Source organism: Telmatherina bonti (genome assembly GCF_933228915.1).
Source record: "Telmatherina bonti genome assembly, chromosome: 3".
NCBI lineage: Eukaryota > Metazoa > Chordata > Actinopteri > Atheriniformes > Telmatherinidae > Telmatherina > Telmatherina bonti.
This window is the reverse complement of record NC_136621.1, coordinates 18,952,606-18,969,074: the sequence shown is the minus strand read 5'-3', so window position 1 is coordinate 18,969,074 and position 16,469 is coordinate 18,952,606. Positions and strand designations below refer to the sequence as shown.

The 16,469-nt window shown below is 37.5% G+C and overlaps 1 protein-coding gene across 1 annotated transcript; it reads left to right on the top strand.

The window, feature by feature from the left end:
- Window positions 1-737: 737 nt before the first annotated feature.
- On the top strand, window positions 738-13,626 carry cxcl12b (chemokine (C-X-C motif) ligand 12b (stromal cell-derived factor 1)). The gene is made up of 4 exons (XM_079264810.1): window positions 738-899; window positions 3,022-3,139; window positions 7,985-8,068; window positions 10,718-13,626. Exons 1-4 carry the CDS (start codon window positions 833-835, stop codon window positions 10,755-10,757), a joined length of 309 nt encoding a protein of 102 aa, XP_079120936.1. The 5' UTR covers window positions 738-832; the 3' UTR covers window positions 10,758-13,626.
- Window positions 13,627-16,469: the final 2,843 nt, after the last annotated feature.

Sequence of the window (16,469 nt, the reverse complement as noted above, 5' to 3'; positions counted from 1 at the left end):
AGTTTGTTCTTAATCATATTTGATCTAGAGGAAAAAAAAAACATCTTTTGTTGTTCTGATTCTTATGAAACATCTTTTTCTTTCATTTGCTTTTGGTAAAAAAATGAAGTTAAAACATCTCTTCTGTGCTTTCTTTGCAGAGCAGACAAAGAAAGTCCTGTGGAGCCCAATAAATATATGAAACAGGTGTCGAGAACGAGAGCTGGGCCGGAAGAACAGGCAGTCAACAAGAAGATGTGTGGGGGGGAAGGGGGGTCTCGGTCCTATGCAAACAATAACACAATGCTCAGCAGAAATATACAAAAATATTAGTGCAGCAGCAGGGAGCGCTGCTTATCACAATAGACTGAGATTGACTGGTGGAACCGATTGTACTGTACTCACTGTGTGTGTGTGTGTGTGTGTGTGTGTGTGTGTGTGTGTGTGTGTGTGTGTGTGTGTGTGTGTGTGTGTGTGTGTGTGTGTCAAAGTATTCAAAGTCATTAACTGATGAGAAATGGAGGGAGAGTGAAGGATGACACTGAACATGAAACAGATGCATGAAGAGCTGACAGAAAGAGACAGAAGAAAATGAAAACTCAGATTTGCTGCTTGACTCCAGCCTGCAGATTCACAATCAAGGAAATCTCTGCAGACTTGCTATTGCTCCCTTCTCCCCTCCCCCCTCCTCCTTCCTCCTGAGAAAGTGGGACTCCCTCTCTCTGCTCACACACTCTCTCTCCCTCGCAACTGGAGATTTAACACGCGCAGAGCGAAGCTGCCGGCCACAGTAGTGCGCTGGATTGTAACAGAGAAAGAGAGTAGCCCTCCTGCAGCCTGCTGGCCCGCCACCATGGACATCAAGCTGTTGGCACTGATGGCTCTGCTGGCCATGGCCACACAAGTTCCCACTTCCGAAGGTGAGTCCAGGTGCCAGGCGGAGTTAGGGGAACAAAGGGAACGTTAAATGTGGTTTTACATTTTTGGAGAAATGTTGCCACAAGTGATGTATTGATGATGTGGATCCTCAGGGTAAAAAAATTTAAATGTTTTTTTTTTTTAAGATGGTTTTGTTGTTATTGTTGTTTGCTGGTTTGTCTATTATATTAAAGTTTATACATCTCTGGATTCAGACTGATTAAGAAAAATAATTTAAATGAGATATGAACCTCCTCAGCTTTTTGTGCGATTTTTTATTTTTTTCCTCAGTGGGACTGAACGTTTACACATTTGTCTGGGTTTATTAAGTTTAATTTGGAAGGTTTCATAGTTAATGAGTTTGATTTGTTGTAGACAAGATGAAGGTATTTTATGTGATGGTTAAACTGATACCCTGCTTTTGCAGAGGACAGACTTTAATTAAAAATTAATTATTTTATCCTTTCTGCCAGATCGCTGTTTAGTTGCCGTTACTCCAAGTGCATAGGAGGTCTCCTTAATAGCTCATTTTTGTCTGGATATATATAAATATATATATACTTTTTTTTTAAAACAAAATGGTAGAATTAAACTTAAATTTATCAGATCATAACCACTTGTAGCAGAAACTATAAAGAATATTTGAGAAAATGTTCAGTATTTAAGCATTACTTTGAAAACAGCAGAAATCCTTTTATTCAGTTCTTTGTGCTGAATGTTGTGTTAGATTCTGAATCTCTGCCTTACAGTCTTATGATTTCACTGAATGTGGAATATTAGCTCTTGAATCTCGAGTGCTGCCTTCGCCGTGACCCCACATTGATCCCCCTCATGTTAACCTTATTGTGGAACAAGACAGTGTTGAGTCGCCTGGCTTACGTTTTACTAAACTTGTTGTTTCCACCCTGGTAAAGAGGCTTGTTGTATATGAAAGACTCAGGTCTATATGTGTGTATTTGTCTTTTTGCCTTGCTTTCTTATAATTAGTTTCTAATTAGGGATAAAGAGGGAACTGGTGATACTAGTGGAAGTCTGCTTGTGGCCCTGGTGCTGCAAGCTGCATAATAATCCCCTAGTTTGCATGAGAAAAGACTCTGAAAGAGTGTGAATCATTAGGCAGATATTACTGAGGATTTAGCCATTTGTGGAAGGGCATTTGGTGCTTCTTTCCACACATGCATATCAATGGGAACATGTTGAACCACAGACTAAAGGTTTTGTAAAGTTACACATGATACAGTGAAATTGAAGACATTTATCTGAGCAGAAATGCAATCAATGGCTTGTGGCAATTTACTTAAAAAGTTCAGCGTTAAACTGCTCCGGTGTGGTACTTTTCCCTCAAAACCCACCGTCCATTAATTCAAGACAACACTATTTGGTTGGTTTCGTACTGTTTAACTATTCATCACCATTATGGATCTATTTTTAAAGTTCAATCCTAAAAGTCTACAGAATTACATCCTTTTTTGTGAGTTATTGGTGCACATCTACGTTCCACAGGGGTGAGTTGTAATCATTTTAAGAATGTGCTTGAGCTGATTTCCACCCAGGCTACTGATGCCATCTGAGCTGCAGAGTGCTCTTTCATAAAAAAAAAAAAAAAAAAAAGGGGGGGGGGGATATTGGAAATGTTGAGGACCCTTCTCATTCAGAATGGCCAGACTGAAAGCCTCAGGAGTGAAAAGCTAAAGTTGTGCTTGTGTGAGCGAGAGAAAACGCGGTCAGAAAGGGCTAATCTCTTTTTAATGAACATGTTGTTCAGAGTAAGAGCAGGTAAATGCATACATTCCCATGTTTTGTCAAGATTTGTTACAGTAGATTAAACATGTTTTTACTTTTTTCACGGAGCAGAAGAAGTGCATGTAATCTCATATTTTAGATCAGGTGTGTCAAATTTGAATTTTTTTTTTTGCCTTAATGAGCAACAAAATTAATGTTGGCTCTGCTTTGTCAGTTATTTTACCATTAGACTGCATTTATTTTGTAACATGAACTGTCTCCTTTACCTTAAAATCTGAGCACATTTCTCTGACGCATGCATTCTGCAGTAGGTGGTGCTTTTGTGTGTTCACTGAAGTTTCATCTTGTCATGAAGATTTTCTCTCGTGTTTTCTGTTGCAGCAAAGCCAATCAGTCTTGTTGAGCGCTGCTGGTGTCGTTCCACGCTCAACACCGTTCCTCAGCGTTCCATCAAAGAGCTCAAGTTTCTGCACACACCCAACTGCCCCTTCCAAGTCATGTAAGTAAATGGGTGTATACTGGGGAGATTAACTCGAAGAAATGTGTTTCCTGCTGTAATTGTAATCTGATTGTTTTTTAATGATTACATCACTCACATGGCTTCTTTCAGTAGATTATTTTTCTTTTTTCAACATTTCTAGTTGGATTTACTGAAAATCCTTTGGAATATTTACAGACATGTTAAGGAAAATTAAACAAGCACTAATTTAAAACAGCATGTATAATTTATAATCTGGTGCATAGTAAGAGCTGTTAAAGCCATAAATTGCGAGGTGACTAATTTGTCAGTAATTTCTCACTACTGGCATCAAATATTTCTGTTATTGTGATGTGATGACGTATGATATCTTGTTTAAAAGGAGGGCTCTCTCCTAAAACGCTTGAACTTTTCTCTTGGCATGCAAGGGAAATAATACATGGAGAGAGTCATTAGAAATATTAAAAATTAAAACAAAACAAAAGAATTTTAGTGATTTTTCATTCTACTGGGGAAAATCATAAAGGAAAGATTAAAAAACAAAACGTGAAAATATACTGTCATCACATTTCATTAGTCCTGAAATTACTGTTGCGTCTTGTTTAATAGGCAGAAAGTTGTCATTCGGAGCTTTGAGGGGTCGTAGCTCTTACTCATCAACTCAAACACAAAATTCTCATTTTCATAACTACTTTCATTGAGGCTAGTTTAGAATATGATAGTTTAGAATAATGCTTTTTATTCAATAATGTCCCCTAATTTAAAATTCATAATAAATATATGTTTGACATATCAGCTTTTGTGTCTGGAAAACACTGAACACAGACCCAAACATGCACATATGATTGAATTACAGAAGATTATAGGACTGATAATCCTGCTTGGAAATCAAATACTCTTCAATGTTAATTAAATTAGACAAAGCCACTGACATGATGACATAAAGACCAGGCTTAAATGGGTAGTGGTGTGTGGTGTGTGTGACGTACAGTGTTAATTTCTTTTCCTGAATGAGAGAGTTTAAAACAACACAATCCACCCAGAGAGAGGAAAGCGGTAACAGCCAGAGCTCGAGGGGGTCATTTATGTTTTGCAAAGGAAGCAATAATTAAGGGTCAAACTGATTACCTTTGTGTTTCTGCTGACCTCCTGTGTCCCTTATCCACTTTTTTTTTTTAAATTTCCCACCAGCCACATTGAGTATAACGCCAGTGGCCTGGAACATATTAAGTAAAATGTCGCATTCAGTTCTTGGCCATAGAAAACTGGACACCAAAGACCTGACAGCCAAAAGGGCGAAAGGTTGGGAAGTTTTTGCCAAATAAAAAAAAAAGGGGAGGGAACATAGATGGGGTGAATGAGTGGCAAAAGGTCAAAAGGGACAAACTGCGCTGCAGCCAGGCCACAAACTCTCTGTCGGACCCCCTCCAGAAAACTGACAGAGGAGTCAAGAAGTCATTCAAGCAAGAGCCTGCAGAGCGTTGCTGCAGTATCTCTATTGATGCAGATGAAAGAAAGTCTGTAACATTACACCCTTTTTTCCCCCGAAAGAAATCCTCCTCCCCCATGTGTCCCACCATGTGCCCCCTTTCTATCCCCACCTCACTCATCCCAGCATGCTGTTGGCATTAACTTGCTGTGAAGTAATTACTACCTGCTGCTCGTGGAACTCCGGCCCTTAAATTCCAGCCAAGTCAATTAGGGTTTAGGCTCTCAGTGTGTCATCCAGACCAGCAGACAGATAAACAGGATGAAGAGAGACACATCAAAACAGCACAGGGCTTCCGAACGGATGAGCTGGCAATCTCTAATAAAATGAAAGTAAAAAAAAAAAAAAAAGGGAGGAAGGGGACATCCCTGGAGGAAAAGCAAACACAGATCCAGTTTCTGATCTGTTTGGCCTCCTGACTCGCATGTTAGTTTGAGGGATTTGGGAATGATGCTTTGGACCGAAACTCCTGGAGAGCTCTTTTAAGTTCAGGGACTATTTGCTCATTTGTTAAAGTGCATTTATCTAAATAAGTTTTAAGACTGGAAAGGTGGTGAACTGCAGGATGACAAGAGACTCGGCGCACAAATTGAATCACAAAGCAGTAAAGAAGGGAGAAGCTGTCGCAGAGGGGAGTGTGTTTAATTTACAGTTGTGTGACATAAAGGCAGAGGCATGAAAAAGGAGTGCAGCGAGGTGCTAGACTTTTGAGCTGTTAACTCTTATACATGACCTTTTGCCACTGAGGTGTGATAGCCACATGTTTGGAAGGAGCGAGACCCCCACTGCCCACCCACTGACTGCCTGGTTGATCTGAAACTCATCTGGTGGTGTCTGACAGGAACAAATCCGCTTAAATATCTTCCTCAACTCAACAATAGGCCAGAAACCGTAGGCACACTGTGCTGAGGTCCCTGCAGCTGTCACAGATTAATTCATCAATCAAGAAGTAAAATTGTCTTTGATCACGTCATTCAGATTGAAATATGTTTCTGTTTTGCTCATTTAGAGATTTTGATTACAAAAATATTTTTTGAGTTTTATCAGAAAAATGTGGAGAGTCACGTGATAATATCTGTTTTGTAATATTTTGAAGGCAGTTTTAAGATAAATCATTTTCAGTCACATTTTTTGTATAACAAAGTTCAAGAAATGACAGAAATAAACATGTAAGAGTAAGTTTTTTGTTTGTTGTTTTTTGGTTTGGTTTTTTTTTGGTTTTTTTTTACAAAATGATTAATTACGACAAAAAAAGAAGTGAAAATAAAGCAAACAAAAAAGAGCAGACACGATGTGAAAGATAGACAGTTATATTTGCATCTTGTTGTTACATTTAAAATGATACTTTTTTCAAAACACAACATGAATGGAAACATAATTGTATTTAATTTTCTGTTTAAAAGATCTAAATCATAACTTAAAAAAATAAATCAATAAAATGCAATATCATCATAATTGCTGTTTCATGCAAGCACACTGAGTCATCTCCAAAGGTTAAAGGCAAATTTCTTTTAATCTCAGTTTTCAGAAACTAATTAGAGCTCAGAGAAATGTGCGATAATGCATCATCTGTAGCATCATGATGTAGCATCTGTAGTTGACAGACTTAATACACTTCATCATCACTAAATGTTCTGCAAGCTATTTTATCTGACAGTGTAAATATTTGTGTCCAGTGTGCAGTTTATATTTGTATTTCCCTTCCAAAAAACATATATTCCCTTCATCAAAACAAGTTTAAGCTTTAAAAAAACAACTATTTCTAGAAATTTCTTCAAGTGTTGAATTTGCAAATACAGATTTTACAAAAAGAGAAAGAAAGAAAAAAGGAAGAAAGATGTTTTTAACTGAAACTCACCTGAACATGAGAAACTTTACGATGAGCTGAGTAATCATACAACTGAAAGGCAATTTATGCAGATGTTTTGGATACATCACTCCATCACAGCTTTTCTCTGACCTCATGAAATGTTCAGGCCATTATCCGACATCAGAAGAATAAAATCTTTTAAGGATGCTGAAGAAACCTTCAAATACATGCTCTGGATTTATCTTTGATGTGAGATTGAGTTCATAGCAAACGTTACTGAAAGTATTAAGTTACAGCAAGAAAGACCTTCTCAGACAGACTTTAATGTTAAATGTGTGATAATGTTAAGTGTGCAGAGCAGAGACAGCTTTACATACATGTCTGATGTGTGATCTGTGATGTGAACCTCCCTGCTGGCTGTCCATGAGTGGAAACAGAGAGCTGCGATTTTTCACCTGCAGTGATGAACACATGTGTCAGCCTGTTATGTTGTAATCTTCTGCTTGTAAGTTTGTGTTGTAAGATATATCGTTTAAAAAAAAAAGAGTAGATGTCGTGTCCTGAGCTCAGCCCTCATAAATTACATCACAGACTATCCTGACATAATGGGCTCATATTCGTACAAGGCTGTTCTTATTTATTCAGCAACTGTTGAACCTTAAATAACTCTGGCATTTCAATGTTTTCACTCAGGTTTTTTTATTTTCTCTGTGTGTGTGTGTGTGTGTGTGTGTGTGTGTGTTCATATTCTAGCAAAAAAATGGATCTGACGTTAACTCAAGCAACACTAATGTAATTTATTTCTGCTGTACATATAAAGGTGGCAGCTTGTTACGAGTACTAATCTACTGGTGTTAGCTGAGATATGTTTAGAAATTCTCAGGGTATTTCAGAAATGACTTTGCACTTTTAAGCTCTGTTAGGAAGATAAACAGTATTTTGTGATTTAATACCAGAGAAATACATACACCTGATGTATTATGATCTTTACAGGAGGAAAACAACAAAAGCAACATATGTGGCTCAAAAATCACGGGACACTGAAGTTGTGAACAGAAAATATGTCCAAATTTGGAATGTAGTGTTTAAATACCCACTGAGATCTGACAGATAAGCATGGTTAAAGACCAGCAGTAGGAACAAGACTAAACTTTATAAAAATGAAAATTCCAGTCACATTTGACTGAGGTTACTTAGGGGTCCTGTTTTTACAGTCAGACTGAGTTTAAGCCAATAGCAGATAAAATCTGCAGCATATACAATCAGCTAACACTAAGCTACAAAAGAGTGCAGAGGTGTAAATATCCCTCAGGGTTGTCCTTCAATCTGATTTATTAGAACTTGGGTTAGACTCCAAAACCTCCTCTCCATCTGCTTTGGCTCATTGTGAACATTGGTGGTAAGTTATAAACTGTAGAAGTCATTTTTTGTATACATTTAGATGCATTAAAAGAAAATAAACACTTAGCAAACTCATCCTGGGTTTTTAAAGGAATATTAATAATCAAAGGAATATTTGCAAAGACTAACCTGCATTGTTTTTTATTTCTTTTTGCTTTTCCCTCAGTGCCAAGCTGAAGAGCAACAGAGAGGTTTGCATCAACCCTGAAACCAAATGGCTCCAGCAGTACTTAAAGAACGCTATTAACAAGTAAGAAAACCCGCCTCGCTTCACTTTCTGAGTATTGCATCACCCTTAAGAAAAGGACATGAAATATAGTGCTTTTCTTCTCTGAGTTTTGAGCTTGTTTGGCAGAAATAAACTATAGTTAAAAGTGTCCATTTCCTGGTTTTCAGCTTATAATAATTCTCTGAAATTGTTGTCATCCGTGAAATAAGCAGCTGAGTTATTATCAGTAAAAATAGAAATAAATCTTCCGTTGGTATGTTTGCTGCCTTTTTCTTCATAAACATGTCCAATTTCTCATCAAAATTATCAGAAGAGTAGAAAATGCAGATGTTTAATTATATTTAGACTTAATTTTTTCATTTCAAAAAAGTGTTTTCTGTCATCTGCAACAGACTGGTTGTGGTTGGTGAAGAAGTTTTGTGGCAAAATTTTCATATTGCTGTTGCTCATGCTGATTTAAAGACTATACCGTATTCTTCCCTCCCATGTTTCCAACATGTCTGGTGGTGATTATCGCTGTGTTGCATGTCTGATCCTTCAAACACGATAAACACTTAAAGTGCACAATGTGAAAACAAACAGTAAAGATGTTCTGGGCATTTACAAGACTTTGTTTATTGGTTTAGCAAAGAAAGACGGGTTGTAAGATATAGCTGATTGAAGCACAGAAGCAAACAGTCTGTCAGCAGGCATCAGCCTTTCATTCTCAGTGTGGAAAGGGATTAACATCCAGTTTCTTTGCAAAGCCGCTTGTCAAATTGCATAAAAATAAGAATTGTTGGGTTTTAATTACCTTAGAATGAGGTCTGTATGTTTAACTTGGCACAAAATGGAAATTTGTGTTTGTTTCCCTGCTTTTTAAATAATTGGTGTTGTAGTGTACACAGTTGGAGAAAGTTATTAGTTGCCTTTATAATGATATTTGTATTGACTGTGCAGCAGTGGAACGAGTTAAATGTGTCGGTCCCCAGCTTGGTCATATATCTCTGTGTGATGGTGCATTCTTCAGTCAGTAGTTGTTGAAAATCAACCAGCATGGCTGTATTAGTCACTCTGCCATGAATGGCATCCCAAAGCTGATCCCAAAGCTGTCATTCAGGTTGAAGTCTGGACAGGCCACTAGAGCCTCTCTAGTCCTTAATTCTACAAATACTCTGTGATGATCCTGGCTCTGTGGGGGACACTGTTGTCATCAGAGGACTGACTTTAGTCTCAAACTTTGGGGGCTACCCCTGGTATCAGAATCTGATGCACACACACACTTTGAGGATTTTGTACCAGAGTCAGCAAGTGAACTTTGTAGGAAGACTTGTCCATCTGTGGGCATGTGTTTATAGCTGGAAAGAAAAATGTTGAAGGGTCTTGGGAAAGTCTGCATGTAAGCAAATAGTTTGAGGTTACATTAAACATGTTGAAAAACAGCCGCCATAATTTGCATGCTGTATTAAGTAGCTATCAAACATCACCGTAAAAAATCTTCATATTCCTGGTAAAATGAAGGTTCATGGTAAGGCTTTATTACAGGTAAGACTGTAACTGTGAGATTATAATCTTAGTGTCTACAACAAGCATGACTTAAATTACAGCTTAAATGCAGCTTGAGAAGCAGATGAGTTCCTCTAAAAACATTCACCTGGTACGCTAAAGTAGAGCTCTGAACAGCCCAATTTCAAGTTATATTTATTTTTTTCCTGAAGTTTCTAATATTTATTTTCTGAATGACGCATTTGATCTGACCTGTTTATTTAATCACCATGGACAGCAGCATGTTGTGTATTTCATGTGCTGTGACCCATCCAAAGCAGTGAATGCTTCATTTTTTGCACTTTTGTTGTTAGAAGAACTTTCCAACCCAACATGAGATGTTTCTACTTGTGTCAGCTGCATACAATAGTACTACAATAATATTAATACATGCAGTCTCTCCCAAAAACACCTATGTAATTTGAGCCCTAATAACAAGGTTGAACATCTTGCACATATCTTCACAGATAAAAACACTGATGTTGAAAATATTTGGAGGCAATTTTAAATAATTTATGCACACTTTAAGATTCTTTTTGGTGAGTTTAGTGCATTTACAGATTGAGAACATATTATCTGTGGTAGGTTTTACATACCTCTTTGCTAGATACTTGTTATAAGAATACAGCAGCGTTTCCAAATCCTGGTCCCCAAGTACCACTGTCCTGCATGTTTTAGAGGCAACCCTACTTTAGGACACCTGAATGAATTTAATGAAATTTTAACAGGTTGTAAATAATTTGATGAGGAAGTTTGTTAATCTGAATTAGTGAGAGCTGGAGTAGGAACACATCTAAAATAGCAGTGGTTCTTGAGAACCAGGATTAGGAAACACTGGGTTAGAGGAAAGATAGTCAACAAGGACCTGAAGTTCTTCATAATTATACATATAGAAAAGACCAAGATGGTGCAGTAGAAGTCTAGTGTTCATGGTATAATTGTACCAAACTCAACAAACACCTTGAAGCTTTAAAAATTCTTAGTCGAGGTCAAACAACAAGCTTTTCAACAGTAACACAGTGATGTTAAATCTCATGCTGGATCAGCAGGAAGTGTGTGTAAATGTTGGTTTTAGAATTTATATTCCACCGATCTGATTGAGTTGAGGAAAACAAACAGTAACATTTTCCTGACTTTTTCCCGCAGGGTGAAGAAAAACAAAAGACGCAGTAGCAAGAAAAATTAAAAACAGGGGAATGCCAGTCGAGCATTCTGCCACCGAACCTGAAACCCCCAGGTCACACCGCTATACTTCCCCATCACTGCTATGGATATATGCAACCTCGCTGTATGAATCTTTCCACCTCTCTGGAACACTTGCAGATCAGCACTTCACTGCCAAAACGTGCCGACCGCAGAGCCGGCCCCTGATCTGCTCTGGACATGCAGGCTGTCACCTCCAACGAGCCACACCAGCACCAAGTGCAATTGAACCTTGGAAAGATGGGAAGCATGTAGATGTCAGATCGATAAATTGATGGCTAAGATGTAAGAAAAAACCTCTGTATGCGTTTGAATGTGACTGTATGAACTAACTGAAGGATGCTTGTATATAGTATATATATTGGCTTTACACAGCTGCAAAGGAACATTTTTCAGGTTCCTGTCTCACGCAAACATTTTTCCCACAATCATTTGTCATTTCTGATCAATTAGAAAACAAGCTCTTTGCTAAAGAAAAATATTCACATCAGCTTCAAAAGCTTGAGGGTAGAGCTGGTAATGCAAAGTCCCGCAGTGTTACCACTCATGGTTTCGGAACATAAAGAACTGTTTTATTTCATGAACACCAAAGGAAAATCACTGAAATCAAAGCGATCGTGTCCTTGTGTATACTACTCATATTCTGTTAATTATACCATGCTTCACCATACCAGTGCAGATCATTGGTTTCCATGTCTTCTGTCTTCCTCCCATCCCACCAGCCACCTTGCATGGTCTCCACAGCACATCCACAGCTTTCTTCTTTGGCCCTCCTTATGTCCATATTTGTATTATGTGTTTTCCACAAATAATTGCAAAAAGCTTCTGCTGCTTTGAGGTGAATCTGGCATCATACCTTGACTGACAGACACAAGAACTGTTCAGTGGGGTTGACCATCTAATCAGCCTTGGCTAACTTTACCTCTGAGCTTGCTGCAAATAGAAAACAAACAGGAGGCTTGTGATTACTGCTATGAAACAAGCACTGATCTCATGGTGCTTTATATTCAGGATAATGGGTCTAAGCCATTGCTATATTTGTATTTTACTGTTCATTTTATGCAAATATTTTTATTCACAATGGAATATATTGACCTCTATGGCTAAAAAAATGTGATTTACTGAATGTTTAACAGGACAGGTTTTAGGCAATGTTAAGGCCACACAAGGAATAAAACACACATCAGCACAGCTTGTTTTTCCACAACTGAATGTATTGAGAAGTTAACATTATTCAGTAAATTATGCAACATTTGCAGTGCATGGTCACTGCAAAATGCATGAATTTCTGTTAGGAAAAGGACTTGGTGTTACCATAGAAACCAAGAGTTGTGTGCTCATCTAAGAAGCTGTATATATGATTACAATTGCAGTATTTTCATACCAACACCTGTCCCTCGTAGGAATGAAAAGCTAAAATTGTCACAAAATCTGAATGAGTAGTCACAAAGGGAAAGTTAATAGTGGCAAAAGGAAAGTTTTTGATTATATGTTTGAGCCACTTTATTACCAAGTGTATTTTAAATGTGTTTTTATATACCTTTATATGTATAATCCAACTAAATGCTTTTTAATGCATTGTATAGTCGACATTAGCTACTAAATGAAGGCTATTTCAGTATTAAATTTAGGTATTTGTACACATACACTGAATGCAGTCATTTATTTGCAAGCATTTTACAAGGTATGTGACACACTCCTTGCTCCTTCCAATAGAATAACACTCACATTTCACAGTTTGGCAGCATATATAACACGCTCAGCAAATTGTGTATTTTTTCTTTTCTCCTTGACTTGTTTTATCATCCAGAATTCAATTTTAATAAGACTGAACTGTATCTGTTCATTCCAAGATGTGATGATTGATAGACCATTGCTGTTGTCATTGGTTACATCAATCAGAAAATAATTAAGCCCACTGGTGGTCCCCATTGAAAAAAATTCCATTTTTATTTATGGCTTTGCTTTGTTTGATGTATGATGTGTCATCAGAGCCATTGAGCCATGTTAGAAGAGAACCTCAGCTGAGCGAGCATGCTGGTCGCCCAGTCTAGCAACCAGCATGTGCTTTCAATCTGGACACTCCCTGCACCCCACAAGCTTTCTTTTCCATTGTGCTCAACTGCTGCCTCAGAAAAAGACTTGTTATGAGAGTCCAGATGTGGTCATTTTCCATGCCTTAGTTTTGCTTTGTTTTGCTGGTGATAATCTTATCAGTTTGCAACCAACGATGCAAAAATCCTGCAAGGCATTTCTCTGTGATGTCATGCAAATGAACATCCATTATTCATATTTAATTACACTAATTTATGTCAACACAAGACATTGATGTGCAAAGATTAAAGTCAAATTTGTTTTATTAAAAAACCAAATGCCATTCAACAATTCACTTATTAACTCTAGAAAAAAAAACTTGGTTACTCCATAAACTTTACCAACATCTTGGCATCATCAACATCATTTATTTCAGACATAATCCATGCTGACAAAGTTAATATAATGACTGTTATTTTAATAACGTTCTTTAGTTAGTTTTATATTTGCTCCTGTGATGCCTGTGGAAGCATTTAACTCTTTGCTGTCTCATTTACTGAACCGTGTCAGAAACACACAAAGACTCCTTTAACTGATATTTTCTTGCTGTGGGTGTCTTGTTAAATTTGTCAAATTAAATTTTACTTGGGACGCCAAGACAATGTGAAATAACTGATAAACATTTCTTTTGAGGCAGCTTCTGACACATATTCTTCATATTTGAAAGATGTATTTGAATATTACTCTGTATTCTTGCTGCTTACTAGAAGGCAGCATGTTAGTTATTATAAGCTCATCTTTCAATAAAGTCATATCAAATAAAAATCTGTTACCTGTGTGTTTCATTTGTCTGTGTAGGTTGTTGATTTAAAGCTTTACTAGTTTCCTTTTTTAATTCTCAGCTGGTATTTCGGGTTTAGACTGGCAGGATTATTAGCTACAACTGATCAGCAGTGGAGTACATTGAACAGCCTCGGTGAGGCACTGATGCACATGTTGCAACATGTTCTTGTCAGTTCATAACTTAATGCAAAGGTGGTAGAATTCACTCCTTATGGCACTGACTACCATTAAAGCTTTTAGTTCAAAATCATTTTAGATGGTGGCCTTTGCCTGCAAATGATTTCACTTTCCCACATTTACAAATGTGTGAAATTTAGGTCACTTTCCACAGAGCTGTTAAAAATAAGCATAATGATTTAGATGGACATTATTTCAGACTGAAAGTAGAAGGATGCAAAATTTTTGCTTTTATAAAGCTTGAGAAACAGTTCAAAATGATTTAGGCTTCAAAATGAACCTGAAAGTACTGAGCAGTTTGTTAAAATGGATGCAAAAATATTTTACAAAAACCAAAAAAAAAAACAGCGCTATTCATACATGAGCAGGATAAACATGTTGCACAACATAGTTGGTTATCAGTTGATTTTGCATTCACACTGTTAAAAAAGTTAACTTTGTTAATCTTACATCTTCTAACTTCAAGGTTTAGAAGTCTTTACAAATACTTCTTTTTATAATGGCTTTATCTTGTGTTTTTTTTCTGTGTGTATCCTTTTATTATTATGTTCTCCTAAACCTTGAGTTCATGTTTTCACAGTGGGAATGTTTTCCCTGTGTTTTCATTTGCACGTTTTACTTGCTATTCATGTTAAGTAAGTTTTAAAAGCTACAAAATATCTGTAGAGTTGTGGAATTAGGTCACTGAATCTTAACCAACGTAATCAACAGGCTTTTATACGTTTGATTTATTTAGTGCAGCTTTCAAAAGTTTACAGATGACATTGCTACTCCTCATATGGGTGGAATTATATAAACTACTGACTGTAAAACCTTTTTACAAACAAGGATCAATTAAAACACTTGCGGCCACATTTTTTTCAGCTGGTTCTCTTAAATAAATCTGTTGAAACAGAAAATGAAAAGTTAACACGTTTGCTTAGACCTAAACAACCTTTTGAGGGTTTAGTCAGTAATTCAGAACTTTCAATCAATGTTTTCCACCTCATGACTGAAGGCTGTTAAGCAATATTTTTTGCCAATCAAATATAAAGAGGAAAGGCACATTTAAAACCTGTTAACATCCTTGTGTGATATTTTAACACCTAAGGTTTCTGCAGTACTGGTTCAACACTGGTCTGTGGCACCAGGGAGCCCATGGCAGCTTCATGAAGCTGTCAGCTCTAATAAAGTGGAACCATGTAGCACAGATTCATTTCATGGCTCTGCTCTCTCCTCTGACCTCTGCGTGGATGCATACGAGGAACATGAGACATGATTTGGATGTGCACCAAGCGATTTGGAAGGTCAAAATTACACATTTGGGCCTTTTGGGTGCATTAAGAAATGATTATGGGATTTTGATACTGTGCTTACTCAGGTGAGACCCAGACATGATTTTGTGCACATTTGGCCAGCGTGTGCACAGAATGTTTATTGAGATGTAATTTTCATGACACGTCAATCTGGCCTGTTCTGCTGAGCAATCTGGAGAGGTTTTACAACAAAGAAAGAAATCTAACCAAACACAAAGAGCTCTTTGGGTCAGAGTGCGAAACTGTTTTAATAAAGTTAGATAAAACATTACAAGCTAGTTGTGACTAATAAAAAGTGTCCAGTGGGTTTATTAGAGGCTGAATCAGACACGTAACGTCCAACCAAGAACAACAAAAGGACTGGTTGATGAGGAGACACGTCAATAGATGAAGCAGCAGAGTAAATGTTGACACAAATGGTGCAGTGGTGAGGGGACCTCACATAAAGCTCAGGGAGACAGCAAAGGATATTTGACGGAGTGTGCAAAATACCAAGTGGTTCACAAGGTCAGGATCACCTATTATTGGACTGCACTGAATGAAATGACTAACACTTTACTAATCCCAAGAATGTAAAGGATTTTGCAGCATAAAAAGTGAATTACAGTATTTGTCTTTGTTCATTAATATTTCTAAAAGATTTTCCCCACAACAGATGAACATGAATTGTAGACTATATGCAGCATATTGCTGCAAGCACTGAAAGATGTACGTTTTGTTATGAACAGCTTTGTCTCTTCAGTGTTACATTCCTAATAAAGTCTGTTGTATCTTTGCTCATACATGTGTCGGTACTGCTGCACTTCATCTACCTCTTTTCTTCCCTCCAGGACTTTCAAGATCCAGGATGTTAAAGCAATTTGTCTGTGGTTGCTGGGAGTTAACAGGTAATATGTTTTTTTTAAGGACCATAACGACACAGGATGCCGTCAATGGTTCTAGGATGTTTTCCTCATATAGGTTATTGAACTTTCGATCAGTTATTGATCAGACTTTCAGGACCATGAGAGCATCATCTGGATCCTGAGACCCTTTGTGTTTCAGTCTCACCTGCAGGAGACAGACATGCAGCAGGTGGAGGCAGCGGAGTTCTTTCAGTGTGATTTTAGGCATAGATGTTGGTGAGGCTCTGGTAAGATTCGTACTGAGGTACCGGGTGACACTTAAGAGGTGTGTGTCCAGGCAGGGAATAAAGTCTGTAAAACTGGGGTACAAGGGAAAATGCTGCACATTGAACAGAACATTTAAAAAAAAATATGTTCAACTCATTTGCTTCATCCAAATTTCTGTCTGATTCCCCTTCTGCTTGAGAGGGTCCATTTTTTTCATCCCTGACCACAGACCCC

What these genes read in the sequence shown, in the direction of transcription:
- cxcl12b (XM_079264810.1), top strand. Translation starts at nt 833, where the DNA reads ATGGACATCAAGCTGTTGGCACTGATGGCTCTGCTGGCCATGGCCACA. An exon ending in ACAAGTTCCCACTTCCGAAG is followed by an intron (nt 900 to 3,021) that starts GTGAGTCCAGGT and finishes TTTCTGTTGCAG; the next exon opens with CAAAGCCAATCAGTCTTGTT. An exon ending in AACTGCCCCTTCCAAGTCAT is followed by an intron (nt 3,140 to 7,984) that starts GTAAGTAAATGG and finishes CTTTTCCCTCAG; the next exon opens with TGCCAAGCTGAAGAGCAACA.